Source organism: Canis lupus, chromosome 14 (assembly GCF_048164855.1).
Source record: "Canis lupus baileyi chromosome 14, mCanLup2.hap1, whole genome shotgun sequence".
Classification (NCBI taxonomy): domain Eukaryota; kingdom Metazoa; phylum Chordata; class Mammalia; order Carnivora; family Canidae; genus Canis; species Canis lupus.
Genome location: NC_132851.1, coordinates 5,609,245 through 5,624,914, shown reverse-complemented (window position 1 = coordinate 5,624,914; position 15,670 = coordinate 5,609,245). Strand labels below are relative to the sequence as shown.

The 15,670-nt window shown below is 40.0% G+C and overlaps 1 protein-coding gene across 2 annotated transcripts in view; it reads left to right on the top strand.

The window, feature by feature from the left end:
* RRM2B (ribonucleotide reductase regulatory TP53 inducible subunit M2B) overlaps positions 1–8,861 on the top strand; it is a 63,911-nt gene extending 55,050 nt beyond the window's left edge. The window contains exons 9-10 of one of the 2 annotated variants that reach the window (XR_012006577.1): positions 5,392–5,605; positions 8,713–8,861. Coding sequence is in view for 1 of the 2 variants with exons in the window: in XM_072774096.1 (XP_072630197.1) it covers positions 1,914–1,919 (6 nt within the window). In the remaining variant the exon portion in view is untranslated. Of the gene's footprint in view, positions 1–1,913; positions 1,936–5,391; positions 5,606–8,712 lie in introns of those variants that run through there. The other variant, XM_072774096.1, reaches the window with a different exon arrangement.
* Positions 8,862–15,670: the final 6,809 nt, after the last annotated feature.

The window sequence follows — 15,670 nt, the reverse complement described above, 5'->3', positions numbered from 1 at the left end:
CTCGAGGTGATAAAGTTCTTTGTCATCCAGGGTAAAGTAGCATGGCAAGGACTTGATTGATGTCAAATTATTTTATTACAAGAATCTATTTTTATCCATCTACTATGTAATTACAATGTGTCTGTGTCCCTCAAGGGCCACAAAGTATGTTTTAGGTCATTATGAGAAGTCACAAGACATGACTAGAGTAATAACTACTCTAGTCATAAACTAGAACTAGTTCATAAACTATACATAGCGCAGCCCGGATGGCGGTTTAACGCCGCCTACGGCCCGGGGTGTGATCCTGGAGACCCCGGATCGAGTCCTGCGTCACGCTCCCTGCATGGAGCCTGCTTCTCCCTCAGCCTATGTCTCTGCTCTCTCTCTCTCTCTGAATAAATAAATAAATCTTAGGGATCCCTGGGTGGCGCAGCGGTTTGGCGCCTGCCTTTGGCCCAGGGCGCGATCCTGGAGACCCGGGATCGAATCCCACGTCGGGCTCCCGGTGCATGGAGCCTGCTTCTCCTTCTGCCTATGTCTCTGCCTCTCTCTCTCTCTCTCTCTGTGTGACTATCATAAATAAAAAAATAAATAAATAAATAAATAAATAAATAAATAAATAAATAAATCTTAAAAAAAAAAACTATACATATTAGTCAATTCGGATAAAACTGAACTTAAAATAAACCTTCAAGAGTTAAAATTCTGTTAGTGCCAAAAGTTAAGTTTCTTGTTCTAACAGCCTTAAAATCATGTTCTAATCTCTGATATGGGGACGCCTAGGTGGCTCAGCATCTGCCTTCAGCCGAGGGCGTGATCCTGGAGTCCCGGGATCGGGTCCCACATCAGGCTTCCTGCTTGCAGCCTGCTTCTCCCTCTGCCTATGTCTCTGCCTCTCTCTTTCTGTGTCTCTCATGAATAAATAAATCAAATCTTTTTAAAAAAAATGTCTGGTATGTAAAACACCAGTTCTCTGTTTCCCTCCCTTTGTATAGTGGTTAAAATAAAACCAAAACACAAGACCAAGCTCTGTTTATTCCTCACTTCTACACTTTCAACAAACTGATCCTATCATCTTTGGCAGGAAAAAACACGTTTGGGACAAAGCATTGTTAAAAGACTGTCGCTCAGGACGCCTGGGTGGCTCAGCGGTTGAGGGTCTGCCTTTGGCTCAGGGCGTGATCCCATATCTGGCTCCCCACTGGGAGCCTGCTTCGCTCTCTGCCTATGTCTCTGTGTCTTTCATGAATAAATAAATAAAATCTTAAAAAAAAAAAAAAAGAAGACTGTCCCTCCTGTCACCTAACAGAATCTTAACTTACTATATTTTACTGTTTCCCTTTATAAACTTTCTCCTCTGGCTGTTCACAACCAGTGTTTTAGGGACAAATTCTGCTATGACTGATAAAAATTATGTTCATGGTTAAAGAAATACCTTATATCATTTTTTAAAAATTCTATGAATAATCCCATCCTCCTTGTGTTAGGTTACTTGTAGTATTCTGTTGAGAGAGTTCTGCAGCTATGACAGGAAAATTTTGACATGCTTTTTCTGATTTGGTAGTTTCACTATCCTCATGAATTTCATACAGTATGCTTCGGCTACATTGACCTGGCATTTCTTAAATGGTGGCCATTTAAGCTGCTTCACATTTTTCAATCTCAAAAATAATTTTGTGCAGAATTTTTTTCATATATGCAATAGCTAACATTTATTACCAGTCTCTGTGTGGGGAATAGACTCTAAGATGGCATTCCTAATCCCCAACTCCTGGTATTCACAACATTGGATAATTTCCTCACCTTGAGGGTGAGTAGGACTTACTTCTAATCAATAGAATATGACAAAGGTGATAGGTTGTGATTATCTTATATTATATAAGGCTCAGTTTTTCTAGCAGACTCATTCTAGGGATTTTTTTCCTTGTTAGATTTGAAGAAGTAAGTGGTCATGTTAGAAGATCCATGTGGCAAGGAGTTGAGGGCAGCCATTAGGAGATGAGGATGGCTTTCATTCAAGAGCCAATAACAGCCCCTTCTTCAGTCAAGGCTTGAGATGAGAATCCAGCTCTGGCTGACACTTTGATTGCAGTCTTGCAGAGGACCTAGCAAGCCATATGCAGACTCACACCCCACAGAAACTGTGAGATATGAAATACATATTGTTATAAACTACAAATTTTGTGGTAGTTTGTTACGCAGCAATAGAAAATTAATATGCTCTGTGATAAATATTTTACAGTTATTAACTCAATTGATTTTCATGACAGACTTAAGAGACTGATAATATTATTATTCTAGTGTTTATAGATGAGGAGAATGAGGTTCAGGAAACTTGTCCAGAGCCACACAGCATGTAATGGTAAGGATTTGAAGTCAGGCATCCAACTCTAGAGTCCATGGCCTACGATTTCTACATTCTTGGTTTTATAGACATAGTACCAATCTTTCAAGAAGGCAGAATCAGTTTATAACTTTACCAGCAGTGGATAAGTGTACCTATTTCTCAATATTCTTTCCAGCATTGGTGTTTGGTTTAAAAATGATAATTTTATAAGTAAGTAAATCACAATTTCTAAAATTTGTGCACTTTTTTCTTCTGTGTCCTCAGATTTTTGTTTTCTAGCTCTATTCTCCTTTTCTTGAACCTTTTATGGGTAGCATTTGCTTTGGGTATTATGGGAAGAGAGGTGAGCTAGTAAAGAAAGGATCTCCAATTTTTGTCCTTTCAAGTAAGAAAACAAAAATAAAAAATGGAAAGAAAATAAATTTTAGATTAAATTAAACTTTTGATGGATGGCCAAATGAAAGGACTGACATAGAATGGTATTTTGAAGTCTAACATGCCTGCCCATTTATGGACTATATTTTAATTATACAGTCCATGGCTATCAAAGTGCCTAAAAATTTAATTTCTATTTTAGGAAGGGGAATTTTTTGACCTCTATATATTCTAGTTAGTTACTTATTGATGTATATCTTCTTTTTGCTTGGGTAAATGATCTCTGGAGCTCTATAATTAATTTTCTCCATTGTACCTTCCCCAGAAATGCCATCCCACAAATTGTGCTTCACCCAGTAACAATCTGAATATGCAAAGAAATTAACATGGTAGCAATTAGGTTTATAAAGCAACATTGTTTGATAGATTTAAATTTGTTTTTTTCCCTGAAATAAGCCTAAAAAGTTATGAAGTTTGCAAATTTACCCAAGGAGGAAGTACAAAATCACTGATTTCTGTAATAATTTTCCATGACATTATTATTAGAGAGCAGATGTTTTCTCTTTCTGAAAGAAGACAAAGATATCATTTCAGTTCATGAAATTGCAAACTTCAGATACCTCTCAATGAGAATGGAAATAGTTCAAATATGAAGGCACTCCTTTTTGTGGTGGTGTGGTTGATGCTAAATTTTTTTTTTAATTTTTATTTATTTATGATAGTCACAGAGAGAGAGAGAGAGAGAGAGGCAGAGACACAGGCAGAGGGAGAAGCAGGCTCCATGCACCGGGAGCCCAACGTGGGATTCGATCCCGGGTCTCCAGGATCGCGCCCTGGGCCAAAGGCAGGCACCAAACCACTGCGCCACCCAGGGATTCCGGTTGATGCTAAATTTAATGGGAAAACAATTAGGATGTAATACCCAGAATTTTTTAAGATTTTATTTATTCATGAGAGACAGAGAGAGAGGCAGAGAGAGAAGCAAGCTCCACGCAGGGAGCCCGATGTGGGACTCGATTCTGGGTCTCCAAGATCACACCCTGGGCTGAAGGCAGGTGCTAAACCACTGAGCCACCCAGGCTGCCTGTAATAGCCAGATTTTTTAAAAATTTTTTTTTATTTATTTATGATAGTCACAGAGAGAGAGAGAGAGAGAGGCAGAGACATAGGCAGAGGGAGAAGCAGGCTCCATGCACCAGGAGCCCGACGTGGGATTCGATCCCGGGTCTCCAGGATCGCGCCCTGGGCCAAAGGCAGGCGCCAAACCGCTGCGCCACTCAGGGATCCCTAATAGCCAGATTTTAACAACACTTTAAAACAAAGCATTAAATCATTAATCAGTTAATTAATAAGATAGATGGCAGTGTTTTTGAAATCAGAAATCTAGAACATGTAATTACACCATGAACATATTTGTGAGAACAAACATTACCTCCCCAACCCGTGGAATGTTTCATGATTAAGGTACCATTGTACCTCCCTAATTGTATAGATTGGCTTTCCATGATGAAGAAGAAGCTGATGAAGCTGATGATTATGATGACTAATGATGATAGCTACACCTGAGTAAAGGTTTGCCATGTGCCAGGAATATCACTGTATCTCATTTAATCTTCATCATGACCATATGAATAAGTCATATTATTATCTCCATTTTACAGACGAAGAATCCACAGCTCAGAGAGGTTAGGTTGCTCAAGGTCACATGGCTGGTGGGAGGCAGAGATAGGATTCAGATTCAGGCATGCTTGACCTCAAAGACCTCTAACTTTGCTAAACCAGGATATGCAACTCCACAAAGTTGGTTTAATTTTGGATTAACCCAAAGGGCTGAATCTCATATATTAACTCCAGAGACACAGCCAAAACAAGATTACAGACAAAGACCTTTTTATTTTCTTCTTCCTTATCAGGATCACCTTTCAGACATTTTTCTCTGACACTTGAAGATAAGAGATGTCTATAATCCTACCAAAATGTTTATGACTTGAACATACCTTCTTTTTATCCCAAGTATATTTGTATTGTTAGATACTGTGGGTGACTTGCCATTACTCAAGTGGTCCTCTTACTTGGAAAGGTGATAAGCCTGGCTGTTTATTCCAGAACTCCACATCTCTTAACAGTGAGAAGTATGGTCACTTTCTCCACAGCAGGCACCCACCATAGGAACTGTCCATGGTGGTTCCTTTTAGAACTCCCAAGTCATATTAGGACCTTCTAGTATGAGGCATGGTGCTGAATTTCTAGTGAGGCGCGCTCTCTCTCTCTCTCTCCTACTTACCTCCTTCTTTCCCTCCTTTCTCTTTTTCTCTCTCTTTGTATATTTATGAATTAGATGTATATCTATCTAACTTGTCCTCTTACATTACGGATTTTGAGATTCTAATTTTCTGATGGTTAGAAATGGCAATATACTTATTATATGCTAAAACAATAAAATAAAGATCTCTAATGAGAAGGATCATAGGATGTCTATAATATGTTCACAACATATGACATCTTTGTATTAAATGCCTTATGTTGTTAATCTTTAAATACCAGGAATATAGAAATGACTATAATTATAGGACCACTTTGATTGCATTTCTGAGTATATGAACCACTCTTTCAAGAGGAAAATAAACCACCTCACTATGGTAGACTATATTACTGCTTACCTGTAATTTTGGTGCTCTTCTCTATAGTGTCTCTGTCAATTGGGAAGATTATACATCACTGCCTTGTTGTACTCAGAAGTAGCCATGTGACTTCCTTTGGTCAATCTAATAATGTGGGCCACTTCTGAGTAGAAGCTGTTTGTCAGCATGTGTGGCCCACAATGCTACAAGAAGACTTCTCCATTAATTTGAGCCCCAAAGTGAAATTAACTGGATCAGAGCAGAAGCTGACCCTAACTTGGTAAGTAGAATAAGGGAGAGACAAATCTTTGCAGCTATAGGCCACTGAGCTGTTTAGAGACACTTCTTGCCACAGTATAACCTAGTGTAACATGACTGGTACTTTTATCATTCTCATTTGTCACTGTAAAACCCACTAGGGAATAAGCAGTCACAAAATAACTTTCTAGTAGTGATAAACAGTAGATTTTTAATTTAATACAATAAAACCCATGTGGATTACAAAATCCTCAACCTTCTTTTCTCTCTGCTGGGTTGAACCAAGACTTCTTTTCCATGCTGGGATATTCCTGATAGTGCTTCACACTAGTTTCTGGGCTGTCTGTATTAGTTTGCCTAGGCAGCCATTACAAGATACCATAGATTGAGTGGCTTGAACAACATTCATCGGTGCTTACATGCCAAAAGCAAACAAACAAACAAAAACATTAAAAACCATAGGTGGCTGTAAGAATTTCAGTCACTATGCACAACATTTCTCTTTAAAAAAACAAAGTTTCCTAATTTCAAAACAGGAGTCTAATTGCACCTAGTGATAACCTAAAATTAAAGTAATTCCTTGTTTTCTTTTCCATTATGTTTACCTTGTTAGAATGAATGGAAGTTTTAGACCTTATATTGGGTTCCCTTGGAAACAGATTCTGAGACAGAGAGTTATATGCAGAAGGCAAGAGAGGTGCTCTTGGGACATACACATGTAAGGACATGAAGATGTAAGGATTGGTCACAGTGAGAAACTAACCAGCAACATGGCTGTGACTGAGACTTCAGCTCATCCCAAAGGGATCTGGTCTTCATAATTCTGCATCAACCAGTCATGGCTGTATGCTGCCCTCTGGAAAGAGTCATAGCTCTGGGCAAGGTGTAGCCCTGTGGCTGAGGACAACGTTCAGTGAGGGACACAGCTGTAAATTGTCAGCAGCTGGTATGAGCAGATGGGGGAATATGTGCATCTCTTAAGAGGAGATCTGGGTAAAGTACCACAGGATCCACTGCAGCCCACCCTTGTGCCATTCATATTGACTTACTACTTATAGTAACTTTGTCTCACCCTGGAGCAGCTTTCACAGGATTCTGGTTGGTCTTGTGTTTTGGGGATTGAGGGTAAGTGGGGCTACTGCTATGTCATCCCTTGGTCTCTTGAAGCCATGTAATCTACCAATGGGGACATAGCTCCACACAATGGTCATTCATTTCAGTTTATCATCTCTGAATTGGCACCTCAGTTTTGTCTTTAAGAGACTGTTCTGTTGTTATTAGACTGATGGCTTCTAGTGTTGTGTAATCTAATAGGACCAGTGGATGCCATGGTCATGTTCCCATTACTCCATTTCTTTCCTGGAAAGAGAGTCTCTCATTCTAAGACAATGTTATATGGAATTCCACATAGGTGGATCAAACATTCTGAAAACCTTTGGTTGGTGATTTTTGGGCCAAGGCCTTGCAGGAAGGAAAGGCAAACTTATGTCCAAAATATGTATTGATTTCAGTCAAGATAATTTGCTGCCTCTTGCAAGATGAAAATAGTTGACCTCTGCAAGAGATGGTGTCATGCCAGGGGGCTTAGCTCTGTTGTTGGCATGTTAGACATTTAGCAGTGGCAGTAGCTAGATAAGCTTTGATGAGTGGAAGTCCATGCTGTTGGACATAACCCTCATCCCTCCCACCATGTCTATCATCCATGAGAAGGATGGGTGATATTAGAGGCTGGCTTATGACAACTGGCCAGTCATCCTGTCTACTTCATTGTTTACTACCTCTACTATTGTGGATGATCTCTGTCAGGTGTTAACATGTAATACATTGATATTTTTGCCAACTATCATAAGTCCAAATGTCTCTCTCTTGGATCTTGTTGACCCTGGTATTCCAATCTTTCTTTTTCCAGTTCCATGACCAACCAGCCAAACTATTGCCACTCCCCTTGAGTTTGTATATATTCTTTTTTTAAAAAGATTTTATTTATTTATTTATGAGACACACACACACACACACACACACACACACACAGAGGCAGAAACACAGGCAGAGGGAGAAGCAGGTTCCATGCAAGGAGCCCGATGTGGGACTCGATCCTGGGTCCCCAGGATCAGGACCTGGGCTGAAGACCGCGCTGAACCGCTGAGCCACCCGGGCTGCCCAGTATATATTCTTACATCAGTTCACTTCTTTTTTCCACAGACAGTGGGTAACTAGATACACTGTTTGGAATGCTGCATAATGGAGGATTTCCCTATCTTTCAGAGTCATTACTAACTGACATTATAAATTAGCAACAGGCTCCCACCAAGCTTTGGGTCTTCTAGCTCTGTCAAACAAAATATCACAACAGAGCTTATTTTTTACAGTTTTAACTCTGAACAACAGAGTTTATTTTTCACAGTTTTGGAGGCTGGAATTCTCAGACCGGGGTGGCAGCATGATTAGGTTCTGGTGAAGGCTCTCTTTCTGGACTGGAGATAGTCACCTTCTTGCTGGGTCCTCACATGGTAGAGAGGGGCGGAAGGAAGCTCTCTGATGTCTCCTCTTATAAGGGCACTAAAACACATCAAGGGGTGCCTGATTAACAATCTCATCTAAATCTAATAACCTCCCAAAGGCCTCATTTTAAAATACCATCATATTGGAGGTTAGAGCATTAAAGTATGAATTTTTGTGGGGCACAATGCAGTCCACAGCACAAGGCAAACTCATCCTTGAACCAAGATCAACCTATTTCCTTCCTCTTTCAGCTGATAACAAGCCTTCCTTACCCCCTTATGTAGCTATAAATATGAGTTAAAGTAGAGGGATTCTGGACCCTCTGCATCTGTTGCTTATTTATATCCTCTCACCCTGCTTGTGCCTGATCCTGGATATACCCCTTCCACCCTATGATGTTTTGCTCACTTTTGACAGAACCTATCCCAGGGTGGGCAGCTGCATGGTCACTGGTGTTCCAGGCTCCATTTCTACTAAGGCCTGGTAGCATGCAAGTAGCTGCTTTTGAATTGTATATAGTGCATATTTTATCCATAATAATTACAAATGACTTTTTAAATGTAATTTAATGATTAAAAAATGGCTTCCTATTACCTTCATGATAAAATCTTGACTCACTCCTCACAGAGAATCCAAGGCCCCCAAGGACCTGGTTCCTGTCAACTTTCTGTCTTCATCATTCTTGCCTCATGCAGATATATACTCTCTGTTCCATCCCTGCAATTTCTACATAATCCACAAATGTATCCTTCAAGATCTTGGCAGGAAACAAATGATATACACAAAAGAGGTAATTGAAGAGTTTACTAGAATATTTACAAAGGTGTGGACAGGGTTAAGGGAAACTACAGTGGAAGGCCATTACCACCTCTAGACCTAAAAAGGCAAGTGAGGAAGTTATCCCCAGGATCTTGAGTGAGATAGATCAGCCTGCGGAACTGGAGCTGTGACCCTTCTCCTTCTCAAGGAGGCAGCTGGGGGGACATATATCTGAACGTTGTCTCTCACTTCCCTCTATTCTCCACCTGGCATATCTCATTGGCTGAAACCAGTTAGAAGCCAGAGTCAAGGGACTTCCAGAGATGCATTCCACAGAGGCCAGCCCCAGGGTACAGAGCAGAGTGGACAGAGTGCACAGTGGCTCTGGAGAAGCAAACAGAATATGGAGCATATATACTATGCATGTGCATGTGTTTTTCCCTCTGCCTCAACTGCTCATCTGACCCTGACTCCCTTTCCTTGCTACCTTGCTCATATAAAAAACTGAATCCTCAACCAACAACACTCATGCTCAGCCTTTCAATTCAGATAGTAGTCCATACATATCTCAGTTACAGCATAAAGCACATTGTACTGTAATTGTTTATTTACCTGCATGTCTCCCTCTTACTAACATGGTTGCTCACCCAGGGTAAGAGCTGAGCCTTTTGTATCTTTCTATTTGTAGAGCCCAGCACTGTGCCTGGCACTTAGTGGATGCTCAATAGATATCTGTTGGTAAGCATCTTTATTTTCCTGAGAGTGGAAGCTCTTTTTTCTAAACTTCAAAAGTTTGGTTACTTAACAGGAGCAAAATTCCATTGATTTCCATGTCATAGCAAAGTTTTAAAAGCCCTTTCTTATTTAAGGAACAAAGCCATTTACCCTGTATCCCAGCATTAGTGATGGCTGAGAAGTAGATAGAACCTAGGTCTTCTGTCTCTTAATCTATTGCTCATTGCTCTTGTCACTAGATGTCCCCAAATGAAAGATGGCTCATACAATTTTAACAGGTAGAAATCTTAGAGGGAACATTTGAAATGAATGAGGTTTTAAAAATGCTTAATTGAAGAAAATGTACCATTTTAAATTTTTTTTTTTTTATGATAGTCACAGAGAGAGAGAGAGGCAGAGACACAGGCAGAGAGAGAAGCAGGCTCCATGCACCGGGAGTCCGACGTGGGATTCGATCCCGGGTCTCCAGGATCGCGCCCTGGGCCAAAGGCAGGCGCCAAACCGCTGCGCCACCCAGGGATCCCATTTTAATAATCTTTCAGAACTTTGCTGAGTCAGTAAGAGTTGAATTCCAAGAAAGGAGATATCCAGTTATATAGACCAAGTGTTTTTCTTTTCTAAGAAAAGATCTCATCTCATTTCACATTCTCTTGGCCACAGTGATTCATTCAGGAATGAGCCAATGATGTGCAAAAGTACAGTCACTAGGAATCCTGGGAGACCCTTAACTCTATTCTTTTGCTGGACATGAAGGAGAGAGGATGTAGTTGCTGGAACTTCTGCAGTCATCCGTGACCACATGGGGTCAGATGTCGGAACTAAGGCTAATGAAATGGAGAAATGTAAGGAGTGGGAATCCTGTTCTGGATCAATTTGTACCTGAAACCACACTAAAGTGAGTCACTACATTCCCTAGTCTTAAGCCAATTTGAATTATGCTTGCTAGGGGTAAGTAGCACATCAAAGGAAGCAGTATTTGTGGGTGAGGAAGAAAGAAGTGTTTCCTCTGGCTTTTCATGTTAAGCCAGGGAAATGGCTGGGTCATGGATAGTCATATATAGCAGAATAACCTAGGGAGGTTTTCAAACCTGTCCTGCCCTCCTTCTATACCAGGACCCATTCTAGAATCACTGGTGTGTGTGTGTGTGTGTGTGTGTGTGTGTGTGTGTGTACGGGCAAAGTTTAAAAGCTCTGCACCAAGTTATTCTGATACAAACCAGTCCAGTCGCAGGAATGCTCCCCCACCCCCAACAACATGACAGCTTGTTAATTCTATGGGACCAATTGAGGCCCAATAAAGAATTCTTCTCGCTAACTTTATTTAGAGTATTGGCTTCTCAGTGCTGTCTCAGGCCTTTAATGGTGCTAAGGCTTTCTGTATCTCTGTCCCCTGGGAGAACTGCCCCATGGTCTCTTACTTCCTCTTTATCCCCAATCTCACCTCTTCAGATTTTATTAAGGTTGATCTTTTAGGTCCTATGAACTCATCAGGTTGAAGAACTAAGGAATTAAATGGGAATTCATAATACAATTTCTACTGACAAAAGCTGATTACAGGGATTTGGAAACACAAAAGAATAGATATTTAAAGTGATGATGAGTGGGACATGGATACTAGGAAATAGGGCCTCTGAAGCTTAGAAGTTTGATCCCTTTTCACCCCCTCCCACAGTGGGGCCACACCAGTTGTCTCTCATTTCCTTTCTCTTTACCAAATACTACTTTTTTTTTTTTTTATGATAGTCAGAGAGAGAGAGAGAGAGAGAGAGAGGCAGAGACATAGGCTGAGGGAGAAGCAGGCTCCATGCATCGGGAGCCTGACGTGGGATTCGATCCCGGGTCTCCAGGATCGCGCCCCAGGCCAAAGGCAGGCGCCAAACCGCTGCGCCACCCAGGGATCCCCCAAATACTACTTCTTAAGATGTTGTATTGTAGTTTCTCCTGATGCAAAACCAGTTAATTTTGCCTACATTTAGCTGACCTATTAGAACTAAAATATTGTTTAAAAGGTCAGAGGAAAGGAGATGCTCTTGTCCCACATTTTTGTACCACAAAAGAGAAAATGAATCAAAAACAAAGTCGTGAGCGTGGAACCTTCGATTGAAAATGGACAATGGAGTATTTAGACAGACTCTCTGTAAAGAATGGCTTCCAGGCGGCCTTGCCCAGGATAGATGTGGTGGTAGCTGCCTGAAGAAAGAGAAGAGGAAGACAGTAGGAGAGAGGAGGGGAAAGTGTCTACAGAGAATCATTTCTCAGTTTCTCTGGAGAGAAAAGTCTCTGAAGCTCCAAAACATTCCATTTTGATACTAAGGAGAGGCTTCAGAACACTCTCTTTAAGGTGACATAAATCCGTTTGCTATATATCTTATGCTCTGTATCAGTGTCCAATATATGGGACTATTTCTCCCGAAGCCAGGATTCATGAGCCTGTGATTAAAGGGTAGGAATGGGAGTGGCTAGTGATACAGCAGTACAATTTTTGCTTTACATCTCTGGGCCCTTAGGTTCTGCCAGTCTAGAGATCTAAGTTCCAAAGTGAGAAATAACTTCCACTAACAGATACAACAATGATTCCATTGACCTGGAAGTTGAGACTGTCGCCTCTTCACATTGCAGTTTTCATGTCTCTGTATCAGCAGGCAAAGAAAGTTACTATACTGGCTGGGGTCACTGATACTGATTACCACGGGGAAACTGAGCACCATTACACAATGGAGGTAAGGAGTATATCTGCAATACAGGTGATGCCTCAAGGATGTCTCTTAGTATTACTATGTTTTGTGATTAATGTCAAAGGAAATACAACAACCCAATTCAGGCTAGATAGCTAATGTTCCAGGCCCTTTAGGAATGAAGTCTTGGGTCACCCCACCAGGTAAAGAAGCATGCCCCCCTGAGGTGCTTGCTGAGGGCAAAGAGGATGTGGAATGGGAAGCAGAGAATGTCGTTATAAATACTATGACCAGATGACCAGTTGCAGAAATGAAGTCTAATTGTTATGAGTATTTATTCCTTATTTTTAAATAAATATATATTAAGCAAATAGTTGTTTCCTTTCCACTCTTATTCCTTTATCATCTAACATAAGATGCATTTGTAATTGTTAACTTCATATGATAGCATTTAAGTTACAGGATAACGAAGGAGAAGAGTAAACATCTTAGAACTTCTCCTTCTGGGGAAAGGGTTAGTGAGATTTCAGCTGTACACAGGATAGTTTTTTGCGTTAAGCTTTATGGCTTTATTATTGCCTTTATTTGGAGACTGAATGTGATTTAAGGAAATGTGTATGGGTGCCATATTGATAAGGGTTAGTGATAAGGGACTGTGATGGTCCTTTTAACATGTCAACTTGACAAGGCCAAACTCTTCATTATTCAATCAAGTACTATCTAAGTGTTGCTGTGAAAGCATTTTAAGATATAATTAAAACCCATGATCAATTGGCTTGAAGTAAGGGAGATTTTCCTGGATAGTATGGGTGGATCTGATTCATTTGATAAGCGTCAAAGAGCAGAGCTGAGGTTCCCCTGAAGAAGTAGTTCTGCCTGTGTACAGCCTCAGCCTGTGCCCTGGAATTCCATTCTGTCCTTCCTGGTGGCCTGTGCTATGGATTTTGGACTTGTTTACAATTAGGTAAACCAATTCCTTGCAGTAGGTCTATGAAAATATATCTTCTACTGGTTCTGCTCTCCTGGTTGAACACTGATTAAGTGAACCTGGCTAAAATGCTGTTTATGAAGTGTTAACAATGATTATTTCTCAGGAATGGGATTGATTTTAGGTGACATTTTTTTTACTTGCTTTTTTATTCTTCTCCATAATGTTCAAGTGTTTTAAAAGAGCATTTTAAAAACAGAATAGTTAAGAAATCAACAATTTAACAAAAATATCTAAAGCCTAATTCCATTTGCAAAATGTCTCACAAAATTCTAGCAAGTTTTTGTAAACCTAGAGTTTTGAAAAAACCCTTTAGTCTTTTTCACAGACTGAATAAAAAAAATTCACCTAAACTGTAATCTATTGTGTCTTTATTGTTTTTTGAATGTTTATTGAGCTTGGGGACCATATCTTACCTTCCTTTGTTCTACTTGCTATGCCTCACTCAGGGATGAGTACATTGTAAGTCCTTGTCAACACTTCTTTTTTTTTTTTTTTTTTTAATTTTTATTTATTTATGATAGTCACAGAGAGAGAGAGAGAGAGGCAGAGACTCAGGCAGAGGGAGAAGCAGGCTCCATGCACCGGGAGCCCGATGTGGGATTCAATCCCGGGTCTCCAGGATCGCGCCCTGGGCCAAAGGCGGGCGCCAAACCGCTGCGCCACCCAGGGATCCCCTTGTCAACACTTCTTAATAAACACACCCCGTGCACATAAATATATCTGTTCTAATTTCCTTGACTTTTTTCTGGTAATTCCCCAGAGTATCCATTTCATTTTTTTCAAACTAGGATATCAAGTACTTCAATTTTAAAGCATACTAAATATTAAATTATAGCATACACATTTTCTTTATTTTATTAAAAATATGTAGATGGCACTTATTTTTATGGAATTGAAATAGCATGTACTTACCATTTCATACTTTATTCTTTTACTAATAATATTCTAAGCCCATATAACCCTGAGTCAACACAATCCATAAACTTGTCTTTTTAATGATTATAAAGCAGTCTGTCATGTAAATGAACCACAGTTTGCACATGTATTTTTGGATATTTGGATTGTTTCCAGTTTCTTTCTATTATAAATTATGTGACTATGAAGGCTTGTTTAGACCAATAGATTTTTAAAAATTATCTCTTTAGAGCCATTTCCTTAGGTCAATATTCCTAAAGATAAACTATTTGGAAAAAAAGACAGGAACATTTTGTTACCTATTGCCAGACTGCTTTCTAGAAAGCTTGAAACAATTTTACATCATTGTCAACAATATGTTTCCCAGAAGCCAAATTTACATTGGATTGTTAACATTATTATTTATCTTTGTGGGTTTACTAGGTATACACCAGCATCAAAGTTGCTATAACAGCCTTAATATTCTCAGAAGCTCTGTTGCTGGGGGTCTACAAATTATAACCTTTAAGATATTGAGAAGTATTTTTGTCTGGCCTAAGGGTCTCTTAGGCACCAACTTAAACCTTTCTGTCTTTGCAAAAGATCTTGCACCTTTGATCTGAATTTCACACTGAAGCTATGTTTTATTGATAACACCCTAGATTTGATCTTTGCTTTAAGGCCATTTCTTACTTTGAGAACATTTGTTACCTTTGAGAACATACATTCCCTGTAGCCTCTGTATTTCCTCCAAGTTCTGTTCAAATAGTTCTTTATTTAGTTCATTCCTTTCTTCTTGCATTTTATCATAGCATAGGAAGCTAAAAGAAGCCAACTGGCACTTTCAGCATTTTGCCTGGCAATCTCCTTTGCCAGATCTACAGGTTCGTGAGGCACTCTTTCTATTAATACGTGATGTTAACACAGGCAACTTCTCAATAAAATTTCTCCTGATATATAAGTGGTATCCCCTTTGTTCCAGCATCCAATAGCGATCTCCTCACTGCTCTGCCAGCCTTCATCAATAGCCTTCTTGAGAATCTTCAGGCTTCCCCTTACCATTTGCTCCCAAAGCCAGTCCTCTGTATTTTATGTTTTTCATACTGCAGCATTCTGACTGAGTGCTAATTTCTATTTTAGTTATGTATTAATGTGTCACAAATCACCCTTAAGCTTAGTGGCTTAAGACAACCACTATTGTATTATTTTTCACAATTTTGTTGGTCGATTATTTCAGCTGAGAGGTTGTTTTGTTCTATATGACTTTATCTGGGGCTGCAGAGGATAGTCAGTGCTGGAATGTCCAAAATGGTTCATTCATATGACTGGTATTTGGTGCTGGCCACCAGAGGGTAGCTGGGCTAGAGCTGCCATAGAAAGGACTTGAATCCTCCTCCATGTAGCCTCTCCATGTGGCTTGTTTCTACATCATGGTTACTGAGTTCCAAGAGGAAGGAGATAGAAGCTTGTAGTCTTCCTAAGGCCTGGGCCAAGAGATTCCAGAATGTATTTCTACTGCACGCTATTGGTC